General features: G+C 33.3%; 1 protein-coding gene and 1 long non-coding RNA gene across 6 annotated transcripts in view; one reads left to right on the forward strand and one right to left on the reverse strand.

Annotated features, from left to right (window-relative positions):
- The first annotated feature begins 1411 nt into the window (after nt 1–1411).
- LOC141387020 (uncharacterized) lies at nt 1412–8425 on the forward strand. Its single transcript, XR_012408458.1, has 2 exons — nt 1412–5142; nt 6772–8425. It is a non-coding gene; the product is annotated as an uncharacterized lncRNA (long non-coding RNA).
- The window catches only part of sigmar (Tumor necrosis factor alpha-induced protein 8-like protein sigmar), a 139371-nt gene continuing 131570 nt past the window's right edge, over nt 8141–15941 (reverse strand). For all 5 annotated transcript variants that reach the window (XM_073956089.1, XM_073956091.1, XM_073956093.1 and 2 more), the window contains 2 exons: nt 9472–9609; nt 8141–9412 (listed from right to left, as the gene is read on the reverse strand). In XM_073956089.1, the coding sequence (XP_073812190.1) occupies nt 9137–9412; nt 9472–9609 (414 nt within the window). In that variant the 3' untranslated portion in view covers nt 8141–9136. The remainder of the gene's footprint in view (nt 9413–9471; nt 9610–15941) is intronic.

The raw sequence follows: 15941 nt of genomic DNA on the forward strand, positions 1-15941 counted from the left end.
ACTTTTGTTTCAACCGAAGTTGCAGTTGTTTCTAGATGAAATCGGCGAGTTATTTTCAAATCCGGTCCCGGTTTTTCTCCATCAGCTCTTGTTTTTGAGATATAGCTCAAAATCGGTTTTTACGATTTAAACCCAGACTTTCGTTATTTTCGGATCCAAACAAATATTTTTTGTGGGTTTTTCGACATTAATATATTAAGGAGATGTTGTACGCTCGATACAAATCATTTTTTGAAATAGTTATGGTGAGTATATATCAAAAAATATAGAAAATATACGACGGACCTTGTAAGTATTCTTATTATTAGCCAATATTCTTATTATTAGCCAATTTTCTCTTTACTGTAGCTTTAAAATGAATCCACACTCTGCGCCATCTTCATCTGGTGTATGGGCTGGTGGACCACAACTATTTAATTGCTGCGCAACAACCTTCCATACCTCTTTAAAAGTGGCCTTAGTTTCTTGTTTGTTTTGTTTATTGTTGAAGTTCAAACTCATTTTCGATTGTTTGAGTGGAGTATTCCCCCATTGGCTCAACTTCATTTATTACCCTCTATTACAGAGAGTAATGTTTTTCAAAACGAACTGACAGTGTTGCAAAATTTTACTGATCGCTACCAATATCATGATTTCATCCCGGCGAAGGGAATTATCAATTGGCTTCTCAGTTTTTGAAATGATGCCTTTTTAGCGAAAAACCGAACTCTTTAAGTGTCTAGTATTCTCATATGAATGAGAATCACACTCACTTTTCGGCTTTTCCAAAGAAACACCAAAATCAAAATATTTTGCAACATGTCAGCACGTATCAACTAAGAATTCTTCGAATTCTATGAGTTGAAAAGAACACCAACACAGTTGCCTGTGAGGTTGTTTATTGGAATTTTGTTTTTAACAAAGCTCCAATCCGCCCGTGCCTTGGCTGTTTTTTGTTTGTTTTGTTTATTGTTGAAGTTCAATCTCATTTTCGATTGTTTGAGTGGAGTATTCCCCCATTGGCTCAACTTCATTTATTACCCTCTATTACAGAGAGTAATGTTTTTCAAAACGAACTGACAGTGTTGCAAAATTTTACTGATCGCTACCAATATCATGATTTCATCCCGGCGAAGGGAATTATCAATTGGCTTCTCAGTTTTTGAAATGATGCCTTTTTAGCGAAAAACCGAACTCTTTAAGTGTCTAGTATTCTCATATGAATGAGAATCACACTCACTTTTCGGCTTTTCCAAAGAAACACCAAAATCAAAATATTTTGCAACATGTCAGCACGTATCAACTAAGAATTCTTCGAATTCTATGAGTTGAAAAGAACACCAACACAGTTGCCTGTGAGGTTGTTTATTGGAATTTTGTTTTTTTTTTTTGTTTTTAACAAAGCTCCAATCCGCCCGTGCCTTGGCTGTTTTTTGTTTGTTTTGTTTATTGTTGAAGTTCAATCTCATTTTCGATTGTTTGAGTGGAGTATTCCCCCATTGGCTCAACTTCATTTATTACCCTCTATTACAGAGAGTAATGTTTTTCAAAACGAACTGACAGTGTTGCAAAATTTTACTGATCGCTACCAATATCATGATTTCATCCCGGCGAAGGGAATTATCAATTGGCTTCTCAGTTTTTGAAATGATGCCTTTTTAGCGAAAAACCGAACTCTTTAAGTGTCTAGTATTCTCATATGAATGAGAATCACACTCACTTTTCGGCTTTTCCAAAGAAACACCAAAATCAAAATATTTTGCAACATGTCAGCACGTATCAACTAAGAATTCTTCGAATTCTATGAGTTGAAAAGAACACCAACACAGTTGCCTGTGAGGTTGTTTATTGGAATTTTGTTTTTTTTGTTTTTAACAAAGCTCCAATCCGCCCGTGCCTTGGCTGTTTTTTGTTTGTTTTGTTTATTGTTGAAGTTCAATCTCATTTTCGATTGTTTGAGTGGAGTATTCCCCCATTGGCTCAACTTCATTTATTACCCTCTATTACAGAGAGTAATGTTTTTCAAAACGAACTGACAGTGTTGCAAAATTTTACTGATCGCTACCAATATCATGATTTCATCCCGGCGAAGGGAATTATTAGTTAGTTTCGCCAAAAAGCCTGACTCCACGGGCTACGTTTGGTGGGCTTCCATTTTTTGAACCAGCATTTCAAATTGCTGTTTTGTAGTAAATTTTGTCATTATAAGTACCCAGTTGTTCGGGTAACTAGGGAATAACTAGCATTTTTGCTGGCTACTGGTAAACACCACTAGTTACCACCCAATCTACTCGTGCATGAAACTAGGGGGTTCTTAGATCGAGTTCCATACTAGAGTAATTTTATGAAATAGCAGTAGTGGGGAACTCGATCAAAGAACCCCTAGTTTCATGCACGAATACAAAGCAACTGACGTTTCGGGAGTCAGTCTTAATGCCCAGGCGAAACGACGGAACTCAGAATCTTGAAATTTTTGGTGATTTGGATTTCTATTGGCGATTAGGAGTGTGATTAGGCTGAGTAACGAGTACAGGTTCACTAATATTAACATATTTTGTAAATAATAACACTGTGTAATACGAACAAATTAACCACATTCTGATATTGCAGCGTGATAGAAGACTAAAAAAGGGAGCATACGTGTCATGTCGTTTGTCGCTACCACATACACTTTGTCAGGTATTAAGACACGAGTTTGATGCAGTTATGAAAAAAAGGGGTGAATGAGATACGAGAATATATTTTAGCTTTGTTCCTTTACTTTTTTAATGGTAAAAGTGGTAGAAGAGAAAACTGTAAACAGAAAAGGAACTCTTGTGACAGACTTTGAAAATTTTCATGAAAATGTTTTGAGCTTATGGGTAAGAAGGGAGCTCCTCCACCTCCGCTCTCTCCTAAAGGCTAAAAAATTTTCATGTGTTATTTTCAGTGTCTGGCACAAGAGTTAAGGAACGAAAAAATGGTAGCAGTGTCAAAAAGAAACATGAAAATTCACTTTTCTTCTTTTATTTCACAGTTTTTAATTTGTTTTGTCAGCTTTCGCGTTTTTTCTTATGTTTTTGTTAATTTTTTTCTTCATTGTCAAATAATCGTCAAACAAATGTCGAAAAATCAGTTCTACCATTTTTTACCGGAAGAAATTTGTCTGGTAGCCTGTGGTAGAAGAGAAAGGCCTTCTCGCTCTCTCTCCTCTCCCTCTCTCTTAAAAATTGCTTCCAGTTGTACCACTTTTTGGGGTTAAGGAACGCTTTGCAGGTTAAAAATAGTAAGAAATGGTAAAAATGGTAACCTCAGGTAAGTAAAATAACACAACTTATATTATTTTTTGCAGAATATCGACAACATATTAAGATAATAAGTTGTTGCAGTAATATAACGCAAAAATAGCAAACGTTTGAAAGCAAAGCATCGATATTTTTCATCCCAAAAACAAATCGAAAATAAATGCTCTAAGAAAATTTTCTTTAAAATAAGAATCCATTTAATTTGAACAAAAATACTGACATGTGAGTAGACAAGGACAATACAGTGTTAATTGATTGCTTGCAAATTTAAGGTCATATATTGTTATAATTTTCATTTAAGTGAAAAAGTACAAATTGTATAAATAGTTTGCTTACGTAATATACAACATATATAACTATCCTACAGTTACACTACTTTGTTATATAAATATTTAAAATGGTTGTATTTATAAAGCTTTATATGAGTGGAGCAACTGACAAATTGAATTAACTCTATTAATTCATATAATAAATTATAAGCATTAATCAAAGACATGACATGACACAATTCCTATACTCCTTAAGGAAGTTTATGAGACGATTGTGATGTATCAATCGATACCGATATTTTTAAAAAAAAGTTAATAAATTCTTAAATTGATCCAACAATTAGTCAACATAAATAAACACAGATGTTCACCGAGAAGGTACATATGTGTGGTATTGTAACATAAATTATTTCCCACATAGGAAAGTGTTTAGGAAGTTGTGTTTATTGTTATTAATAAACAAAATATAATTAAATAAGTATTCCAGATATTTAAATGTATTATCGTATTAAGGATGTTTTTATTTTATGTTTAGAGAGAGAGAGAGAGAGAGTTTGAAATATACGAATATATGCAGTGGGCGACTAAAAGTAAAATTAATTCAAAAGTTAATAACGTTTAAACTAGTTTGAGACATTTTTAGCGTTTAAAATTATTTGATAATTGAATAGTTATTTTTCATATGGTTTGTACAATTTTTACCGTTGTTTTTAAATTTTACAGAAATAATTATGGACTTTTAAAATCACTAACCTGCTTCCCTAAGGCACTCGATAGGGTACATTCAGGCGTTCTATTCGAAAGAAATTCAGTTTGGGTTTCTGTAACTGTCTTCTAATCGAATTGTGATTAAATCGACAACTCCGAAGATTATGTAAGAATTCTTTATGAAAATTGGGTTTCTGTTGTTGTTGTAGCAACGTCGTATGTTTTATTCAGTTATCCGGATTAAAAAATCATGCAAATGGAATAATTCGAATTCTCGAATGAAATGTTACGAATTACAACTGGCATGTTTCGAATTACATGTGAAAGAGTGTAGTACCAAATTATAGCCAACAGTCTGTAGATTTCAAAACTGTTTAGTCTTTCGGGTTTTCAATCAATAGTTGTTTTGTGCTTATATATTGTAAGAATTATACAATATTTTTTTCTTTTATCATTAGCGGTACTCACTCATGTTGGTAATGTGGCATTGTAGATCTTGTACATCTTGTTAATATTGTAGATCTACAACTTCTTACAATACCACAACAACAAAATACATGAAAGTTTAATTTACCACAGAATTGTTAATTTACTCGACCTAAAAGTATTGTAAACATTCTATTGTACTGTTACAAGGGTGTAGAACAGCTGGTTGTTGTGCCGTCACTTTGTTGTGAGTTTTATTTTATGTCGGAGTTTAGGTTTTTGTTAGAAAAACGGGAAAAATAAAACCAATAAAAGAATGGAGGCCAAGAAAAAAAAAACAATTTTTTATGAAAGAAGTGTAATAAAACTGAAACTAAAAGATAGACTTACGACGACGTTGTTTTGATTAGTTTACGATATTCACAAAAAAAGACATTCACACTTCGTTGTAAAAAACCTTGGTACATACACTCCACGTCAGTAGAATAGAACACCTAAATTTTTGTTAATGTTAGCTTATTTATCCCAAAACGAATTAATCAACGTTTTTAATCTTGTAGGGATTTAAAGTCTATAATGTTCCGTATCAAACACAGAAAAAATTATGTTTCTAGCTCTTCGCGAAATGATTTTCTGACCAATTTTCCGAAAGTACTATGAAAAATAGACATTTATTTTTGGTCATCAGGATAGAACATTCACTTTATTTTCGCGAATTTTTGAGTAATTGACGCCGAATTTTCTTTCAGTCGATAAAGCAAGGCTTTCTAATCATTTTTCACCAAAGAAAACCTATAAATAATTCCGCGAACACCGAAGTAACAGCGTAAAAGAGTTTAAAATGACAGATAATTGAAACATCTCGGAATATCAATAGGAGTGGCGCAGTAATGTCATATTTCTTCACAATTAGATAGAATATGACACAGACAACCTCGACGGATACAATCGAGTTCTTCGGATGCTGATAAGATGGAACATTTTCAAAGTAATTATGAAAAACGTCAAAATTTCTTATAAAAACCTTGATGTTTTTTTCAATAAAATGGTTTTTCCGCGAGCAAGTCTGCCATTTAAAGGTTTGAAAATATGCTTCACATTTAGAGAAAGACAATCTGATATGAAAACAACCGCTATTTTAATACACTGAGCGAAATTTTATTACTTTTTAAAAGCAACATACGAAACCCAAAACCTCAATTTCCATGACCCCGTTTTCCCGCGAAAACGGGGCTTTTATATATGCGAGTTCAGTAAAAAAACTACTATATCGTAAAATCCGGTATGAAGAGCATAACCTGGTCCATTTATATTGGAACATAATACTGTTGAGAACAGTCGTGGACACCGAAATAAGAACACATATAAAATTCAAAGTCCAAAGGTTGTGTTAAATTTGAAAAAGTGCTAAAATTTCCTTCCGTGTATTGAATAGAGGATGTTTTCATATCAGATTATGTTCCTCTAAATCTGGAGCATATTTCCAAAGATTTAACCGGCAGACTCGTTCGCGGAAAAACAATTTTATTGAACAAAACATCATGGTTTTTATAAGAAATTTTGACGTTTTTCATAATTATTTTGAAAATGTTTCATCTTATCAGCATCCGAAGAACTCGATTGTATCCGTCGAGGTTGTCTGTGTCATATTCTATCTAATTGTGAAGAAATATGACATTACTGCGCCACTCCTATTGATATTCCGAGATGTTTCAATTATCTGTCATATTAAACTTTTTTACGCTGTTACTTCGGTGTTCGCGAAATTATTTATAGGTTTTCTTTGATGAAAAACGATTAGAAAGCCTTGCTTTATCGACTGAAAGAAAATTCGGCGTCAATAACTCAAAAATTCGCGAAAATAAAGTGAATGTTCTATCCTGATGACCAAAAATAAATGTCTATTTTTCATAGTACTATCGGAAAATTGGTCAGAAAATCATTTCGCGAAGAGCTAGAAACATAATTTTTTCTGTGTTTGATACGGAACATTATAGACTTTAAATCCCTACAAGATTAAAAACGTTGATTAATTCGTTTTGGGATAAATCAGCTAACATTAACAAAAATTTAGGTGTTCTATTCTACTGACGTGGAGTGTATAGTACATTAACCAGAGTTGTAATGAGGCCAAAACCTTCAAAATACCGAAAATCGGGAGATATCGTCCTATGGGGCTATATCAAAATGTGGACCTGTATAAACGTTTTATGGTAGAAATGTTTCTTAGCCTCTGCAAACACAAAATACAAAGTTACAACCGATTCTGTTGTCAAATGGGACAAATACATTCAAAATATATTAATATGACGCGTACTTTATATGGGGCGTTATATGGGGCTACACCAAAACGTGGACCTATATAAACCAACTTTGGTAGGAATGTTTTTTGGTCTCTGGAGACACAAAATACCAAATTACAACCAATTCGGTGGCAAAATGGGACAAATATCTTAAAAATTCCTTAAAACGACGACGCGTCACGCGTCATTTTGTATGGGGGCTATACGAAAGCGTGCACCTACATAGCCCACTTTCAATACCAAAAGTCCTACGTACAAATAATAGATCTTCCCAAAATTTCATCCACCTACGTCAATCCGTTCGGACGCTAGAGTGATTTCCACAGACGGACAGACCGACGGACATGACTATATCGATGTAGAATTGCACGCTGATCAAGAATATATATACTTTGTTGGGTCTTCAATGATTATTTCGAGTAGTTACAAACGTAGTGACAAACTTAATATACCCCCATCCTATGGTGGAGGGTATAAAAAAGTCGATTAACCGCAAGTCGACTTACCTATCCCAAGTTACATTCCCTGGTGCATTGTTATGGAAAAGAAGAAGAGGGCTTGGCGCCATTGCAGGTGTAAAATTTGAGTTGGAGATATCATTAATAAAAAATGTCGAAAAGAGTTAAATTAAATGAGGATGATACGAATCAGGCACGATCTGTTTCGGATTTACCGCCATGAGTGAATACCGCTATTATAACTTGGCCCATGACAAAAAGTGGAGGTTTTTCCCGCACTGAGAACCAAAAATACATTATTACAGACAATTCTGTGACCAATAGTAGAGCAACAACACATTTCTTTATAAGGTTGTGTTCTGAAAACTTGGATCTAGGACAGCAATATTTTTTATTACAGCATTTTTAGGTAAATTTCAGTTTGATATATGTATAATCTAGAAGTATTACAAAAAGCCCAATTTTATTTCGTTTCGAATTCAATTCCCTTTCATTTGAGGGTGGCATAGAGAAACAGGTTATAAGCTTTCAAAATTTTTGCATCAAAAAAATTAATTACACAGTAAAAAATTAATAGAATGGTTGACTTTAGTTCTATCGGTTTTGTCTAAACACCACATATATTTCATATAGATTGTAATAGATCTTTGTGATGAAACACTATGTAACCTCGATCATAAAACCAATTTGGAATAATTTTATACTCTAATATCAACATTTTACATGTTATTAACATTGTTTTTTATTTTAGCTCTTATCATTTGGAGTGAAACCCAATATATATATCGATCATTTACTAGAAGAGTGTAAAAACTAAAAAAATCATATTTGGAGTTAACAATTTCTAATTTATCTGCCCTCCCGATTTCGCATTATGTCAACACTGAGTATATTGCTTAGATTTAAGTGTTGTTATATTTGAATTTTGAAATAAGTCAATAAACAATTTGTTTGAGTTTATGAATCGTCGATTTCAAATGTCAATTCCATAGCGTATACGTCAAATAGAATCCACTGCATTTATAACGAGCTTTTATTTGACATATACGCTATGGAATTGACTTTTGAAATCGAGTAAATTTCGTATATCTAAACGTACTATAATACGCGTCAAACAATTATTGACGTTACATAGCAATTTAGAAATGATATCTTGCTACATTTTTATTCTTTACATTGAGAATTCAAAATAAAATAGACACTTTAAAACGATTTTTCTGGAAAATCAATATTTTTGTGTTAGGTCACTTTTTCAGTAAATGAGCGATATTCATATCACCTGCATTGCATTGTTAAAATATCACCATTTGTTATAATCTATAATTTGATTTAAGTACATATATATGGCCCCGAAATACAATTTAGGAATAGTACTGCAAGTAATTTGAATTACAAAGGCTTTCCATATAAAAATGGAGAGTAACGTATTTGAATAATATATATAAACTTATGCGGCGATGTTTGTTGGTACAATGATAAGTATTCTGTTATAAAAAAGCTTCTAAGTGGGCTAAAATAGTGACGGAATGATTCGTTTAATGCAATGTTACAACAGTCGTATATAAATATTGTATCGTGGGGTTTCAGTGCCTTTTCATTTAGGCAATTAGTACCGAAAAAATTGGATATGTTTTGTATCATTACACATAATTATACTAGGTAAAAATAATATTGTGATGTTTCTTTGGTATAACACAGGTTATATGTGCTTAAATATCGCCTGTCTCCATGGCAGTATTAATATCGGCAACAATTTTGCCCATCACTTCACGATATGGCGAGTCCGGTTTAAATGCAGTCTCTAACAGAATTCCATCGGTGAAAAAGTCGAACACTTCGTCAATGCGAGCCAACGACTTCTCTGTTAAATGCCTGTTAACAATCAGTTTAAGGGATTCACGTGATTCAGTTATTGATCTTTGCAAATATGGCAGATCAAAACTATAATCCACCTCATAAAAAGATATTATAGACAATTGTGTATTCTGAAAAATGGAAAATACAAATTATTATAATAGCTAAATGTGCTTTGAATATAAAATACCTGGAACTTCTTTTTGAACGTTTCTACTTGTCTTTGCTCATCATCGTTGAATTGATTGTTTCGATGTAAAACTCCGATTTTAATAACAATTTTTATTATATTCTTGATAATTTTCTCTGCTTTAGCTTTGTTGTTTGTCTATAAGAAAAATAAATAAACACATTTAAATTAAATTATGAATTAATCATGGGCGTATCCAGGAATAGCAAGGGAGGGGCAGCTGCCCCCCCCCTGGATCCTACAAAACAGTTCATTTGTATGTGAAAAAATATAAATATTAAAAAAAACAAGCATCTGTTCCCCCCTAGAACGACCAAAAAGCATTCCTGACTACGCCCATGGAAGTAATTATGATATATTTGTCTTCATTAAATATAATATTTGCCTCCTCCCTTATTATAAACAACATATCGCCGTGACTTCTGTTATGTTCCCACTCTTCCCTCACCATAAACAACAAAAAGGGTGAGTAAAACTCACATAGGCCTGTTCGATAACTTCGCAAGTAAAAAGTATTTGCAACTACTTCTCATTTCTCTTTTACTGAACAAGTCTGTTATCGAAAAGCATTTTGTAAAAGTTTGTACAAACTTTTGAGTTATAGTTCGTTTATATATAACCGGATTTAACAAATCCATTGGGTTTTAAATGTCAATTCCATTGGTTAAATGTCAAATAAATCTTCACAAAGAAGGTTAACCCGGCAAAAAGGCTCTAATGTGTACGGCGTTTTATCGAACAGACCTTATCCTAAATGCCAAAAAATTGAGAATGTGCGGTAATTTTCAAAGTGAGTTGAACAAAAAATGTAAGTATGAACATTAACTAATATACCTAATTAACAAAAATCACATTTCAAAATAAATAATTTCCTTTGCAATGAATTGTATTTCAGGTTTTGTTGGGATTTTGTTTTAAAAATACAAAACACATACATACATGCATACAAAACGTTCTGTCATAGTTGAATTTGTTCAACTTACAAAAAGTATAAGCTCGACGTATTTCGGTAGTTCTTATAAGAATACATGTGTTCTACTTTTTTCACCACATACGTTTTGGGAATACGGACGTATTTAGGCATAGCAGTAAAAAAATGAGGTAAAAACGAATATTTTGTATTTGTAATGTTCATTATTTATGTTTTAGGATGGAAGGAACAAATTAAAAACAATGCACAGTGTCCGATTTTCAAAAAAACCTGGCCAAAAATCGAAAAAAAATTTATCAATTTACACTAAAAAGGGTCAGATATTGTTTATAGGATCCCATTGCGTGTAGTTATGAAAAAATATATACATTTCTTGTTTAATAAGTGGGTATAAAAGCAGGTCCAAGTGACCCTATTTGGAATTTTATTTTTTATTTTTAATATTTAAGTTGTTTATAAATCTATGATAATATGCAAAATAAACAACGGTTATTAAATATTTTCTTTTTGTAATTGTAATGAAAGGTATGTGAAACGTATTTAAGATTTTCAGTGTCGCCAATGAATTTTTCGTTCTTTAATAATTGCTGTCCGTATTTGTTAATTTTTTTTTCAAGATCAATTTTCACAATAAATTATGAAAATAGTTGTGAGTAAGATCGAGTTGGGCCGTGCAATTTATCATTTCATAAAAAAGGAAGGGTTTTTTACCAATTTCCATCGAAACATCCTGCACATATTTGCACTTTTCGTTTTTATGTGATATTTTGTCTTGAGGTATATACAGATTTTATTTCATTAAGAATGTGAGAATATAGTATAGGGTCACTTTCTGGCGTTTGGGCATAATTTAGAGTTTTGATATATTTTAAGACCTATAGTAAAATTTTATGGCGAACAAATTTCTAGAATATTTTGGTCTGATCCGACTACATTTTATAGGAGATTTTAAAGATTTGTTGAAAAGGGACCAAAAGGACCGCTTTTATGACTCGCACGAGGGTTAATTTTTTAAGACAAATATTCCTTGCATTCTTGTCAGTAAAGTTGCCAAAGACATTATACACCTAAAGTGCAAGGATTCCAAGTGATCTTAACTCAAATATTTCCAAAACTGTAGAAATTGTGGAAGCTTGCACCCCTATTTTAGTTTCTTGGTTTTTTGGCAAAATTGATACCGATATTTCCTTGGTATGTAATGCAAATAGACATTTCATTTCTTTGGTGACTTATAGTGAAATTTAGCTGGGATTATTTTTGTCTTTGGCGCCATTCTTCTAAAATGATGCTTTGTATGACAATTTTGCCAAAACTTTGATGAAGTACGACATTTACACTAAAATGTTTTTCTAATTTGCATATTTCTGGAGTTAAGGTAAGATATAGAGTTTTGGTGTATTCTAGGACCTATAGTAAAAATTGATGGCGAAGAAATTTGTAGAATATTTTGATCCGATAAGATCACATTTTATAGGAGGAGGGACCAAAAAGACCGCTTAAATGACCGCCTGAGGGTTAAATAATATCAAAAATGTAATCAGCGGCCCGAAAAACATAAGAACCAAAGGTTAGGTCAAAATCCATTCATTTTTAAAGTTTTGGCCAGGTTTTTCGGAAAATCGGACACTGTGCAATGAGATATTCAGTCCTATTCTGAATGCGTGGAGAAGGGAATTTTTTCCTTCTCCCATATTTTCGTAAAATGTTGAGGGAGTTTTTTTCGATTTCCCATATCCAGCGTTGGGGAATTTTTATTTGAAATGGGGAAACAAATTTCGACTTGGGGAATTGGGAAAATTTTGAGGAAATCTGAAAAATATTTGGGGATTGTTGGGGAATTTCTTTTTTGACTAATTACTTCAGATTATCTGATCTTTTTAATTTCAGTACGTGAATAGGTGTGGGTGCCACCGTGGTGCAGTGGTATGCACACCCGCCTTGCACGCTGAAGATCGTGGGTTCGATTCCCCGGCCTGTCAACATCAAAAATTTTTTCAACGGTGACAAAATACCCCTCAGTAATGTTGGCGACATTTCCTGAGTCAATCCCACGGCAGCGGGTTCTTACGTACCGGATTGACCCGAAACCAAAAGTGTTTCGGCCAGCGGCTGCCAACCCAGCATTATATGCTGCTACAACAACAACAACGTTTCCTGAGTATTTCAGCAATGTAAAACTTCTCTACAAAGTGGTGTCTTAAGACACGCCGTTCGGACTCGGCGATAAACAGTTGGTCCCATATCACTGAGCTAATATGAATCGGGGTGCACTCATTGATATGAGAGAAGTCTCCCTTGTCCCGTATGGGATGTTTGTGGAACAATTATTATTATATTATATATTACGTGAATAGGTGTAGCGCACGCGTGACGCACAAATAACATGCATATACTAATAATTTATGACAGATTTGAAGTGTTATCATGCGGGTTGACAACTGACCGCGTACTAGAACAGTGGGTTGAATTGAAATAACATTTTCCATAATTTCTACTGCTGAAGTGGACATAGCTGCAGAAATGTTTTCTGGACTGATGGGCAATGATGAAATTAAACTTTATTTAACATTCATGGCTTCAATTATAAAAGAGAGCATATTTGTTTAGGCCCGTTTTTATATCCTTTCTGTAGTTAAATGTTGGCCGATATCGGACAGATAACACGTTTTTATTCCTACAAGTTTGCTTTAATAATAAGTGTCAGATAAATTAAAAGGAACTTTGTGTTCCTTTTAAAATTTGCGCCCAAAAACAAAAAAATTTGAGAGCAAATTCAAATCGACCAATCCGTTTTGAGTAAATTTGATGTATACAGACTTTTTTGTTGATATGGAATGGAAGATATAATAATAAATCCCTGGTAATGCGAAATTTATTCCTTACTTTTCTTAAAGTAAGGTATAACAAAAGGGATTTACAGGATTTTATGTTTTCAAAGCGATGCACATTGCTAATATGGATTTCTCCCTGTGCACTCGAATACTGAAACCGTTTTTAAAAAAAATGAAGAACATATTGAAAAATCGTAGAATCGTAGAATTTACCATTAGGAGCCATGGACCTAGGCTTTACTTTTGACTTGTACTTTTTTTGAGTAAACAATTATTAAAGATAAAAAGACCTGTGCCGCTGCAAATGCTGAAACTGATCCCTACAAATATGCATTGTTTAAAACTTACAAGCAATTTTAACCCAATATTTGCAATTCACTGGGTCAACACAATTTTAGCTCTAAAAGAACCTTTTTAGAATTAGTCAACACAAAAATCTCCACGGATGTCTATGAATCACACTCGTAAATTGGATATGGTATTAAATATGCTTTCCGTTCCAACAAGTAATTCATAAGTAGAAAGAGTCTTTTGTATTTTGAACCATATTTAGAAATAAAATGCAGTACGAGTTACTAGAATAAATACTCAATTGTATAATTGTTCCACAAACATCCCATAAGGGACAAGGGAGACTTCTCTAATATCAATGAGTGCACCTTGATTCATATTAGCTCAATGATATGGGACCTACAGTTTATCACAGAGTCCGAACGGCGTGTTTAAGACACCACTTTTGTAGAGAAGTTTTACATGGCTGAAGTACTCAGGAAATGTCGCCAACATTACTGAGGGGTATTTTGCCACTGTTGAAAAGTGTTTTGATGTTGCCTGGCCGGGGAATCAAACCCACGACCTTATGTGTGCAAGGCGGGTGTGCATACCATTGCACCACGGTGGCACCCAAAAGAATTGTATAACAACTCCATTTGTTGTAGAAATTTTGACCCACCTAAAGAAATGTTACAACTCTTTCATTCTAAAAATTTATATAAATCCAATGGGACTGATGATTCGGAATTACTTGTAAGTGAAATTTTTAATATCGTTAATTTAATTATATATAAGTATATAGAATACTTTACAAGTTTAATGATATGAATTTCAATAGTAAAATAAAACTACTTTTGATTTTTTTTGTTTGTTTTTATTTGGTAAACATTTTTGGGGATTTTTTTGAGGAAATTCAATAAAATCTGGGGAATTTTGGGTAAAGGTTATGGACAAGTTGGGGAAAAGAGGCGAAAAAATACAGGCAACGCTGCCCATATCCCCTCTTATGTAAATGTGAAAGTGGTAGAATAAATTCATCTAATCGTTTTGAATGTTGAGAATGAAGTAAACATTTTATTCAATATGTATCTATTGTTATGACAATTCAGATTGTATGTCTTATCCTACATTTTCATATAACAAGTATAAATATTACAAGTTCATTAAAATAGCGGATGTTTTCATATCAGATTATCTTCCTCTAAATGTGGAACATTTTTTTTTCAAACATTTAAACGACTAACTTGTTCGCGGAAAAATCATTTTATTGAACAAAACATCAAGGTTTTTATACGAAATGTTGACATTTTTCATAATTACTTTGAAAACGTTCCATCTTATCAGCATCCGAACCACTCGATTGTATCTGTCGGAGTTGCCAGTGTCATAATCTATCTTATTGTGAAGAAATATGACATAACTGATTGACTCCTATTGATATTCCGAGACGAGTCAATTATCTGCCAATTTAAACCCGAGGAATTATTTATAGGCCTTCTTTTGTAAAAAATGATTAGAAAGCCCTGCTTTATCGACTGAAAGAAAATTCGGCGTAAATATCTCAAAAATTCGCGATAATGAAATGACTGTTCTAACCTGGTGACCAAAAATAAATGCCTATTTTTATACCCTCCACCATAGTATGGAGGGTATATTAAGTTTGTTTTTCCGTTTGTAACGCATTGAAATACTCATTTGCGACCCTATAAAGTATATATATTCTTGATCAGGGTAAAATTCTAAGTCGATCTGAGCACGTCCGTCCGTCTGTGGTAATCACTCTAGCATCCACAAAAATGGAGATAGAACGCTGAAATTTTGGGAAAATGCGTATTTTGTTTGCAGGCAGGTCAAGTTCGATGATGGGCTATATCGATCCACGTTTTGGTATAGCCCCCATATAACGGTACCCCCCGATTTGCGGTATTTTCACGTTTTTAGCTACATTTTTAGACCGATTTTGCTATAATTTGACATTTAGGGTTCTTAAGTATCAATAAACTTATATAACAAAAGTTGTGGACATAGGTCCATGTTTTGGTATAGCCCCCATATAACGGTACCCCCCGATTTGCGGTATTTTGACGGTTTTAGCTACATTTTTAGACCGATTTAGCTATAATTTGACATTTAGGGTTCTTAAGTATCAATAAACTTATATAACAAAAGTTGTGGACATAGGTCCACGTTTTGGTATAGCCCCCCTATAACGGTACCCCCGATTTACTGTATTTTGACGTTTTTAGCTACATTATCAGACCGATGTAGCTATAATTTGACATTTAGGGTTCTTAAGTGTTAATAAACTTATATATTAGAAGTTGTGGACATAGGTCCACGTTTTGGTATAGCCCCCAAATAACGGTACCCCCCGATTTGCGGTATTTTACGTTTTTAGCTACATTTTTAGACCGATGTAGCTATAATTTGACATT

The sequence above is a fragment of the Musca autumnalis genome, unplaced genomic scaffold (assembly GCF_047663935.1).
Source record: "Musca autumnalis isolate F117 unplaced genomic scaffold, ASM4766393v1 scaffold_5, whole genome shotgun sequence".
In the NCBI taxonomy this organism is placed as follows: Eukaryota; Metazoa; Arthropoda; class Insecta; order Diptera; family Muscidae; genus Musca; species Musca autumnalis.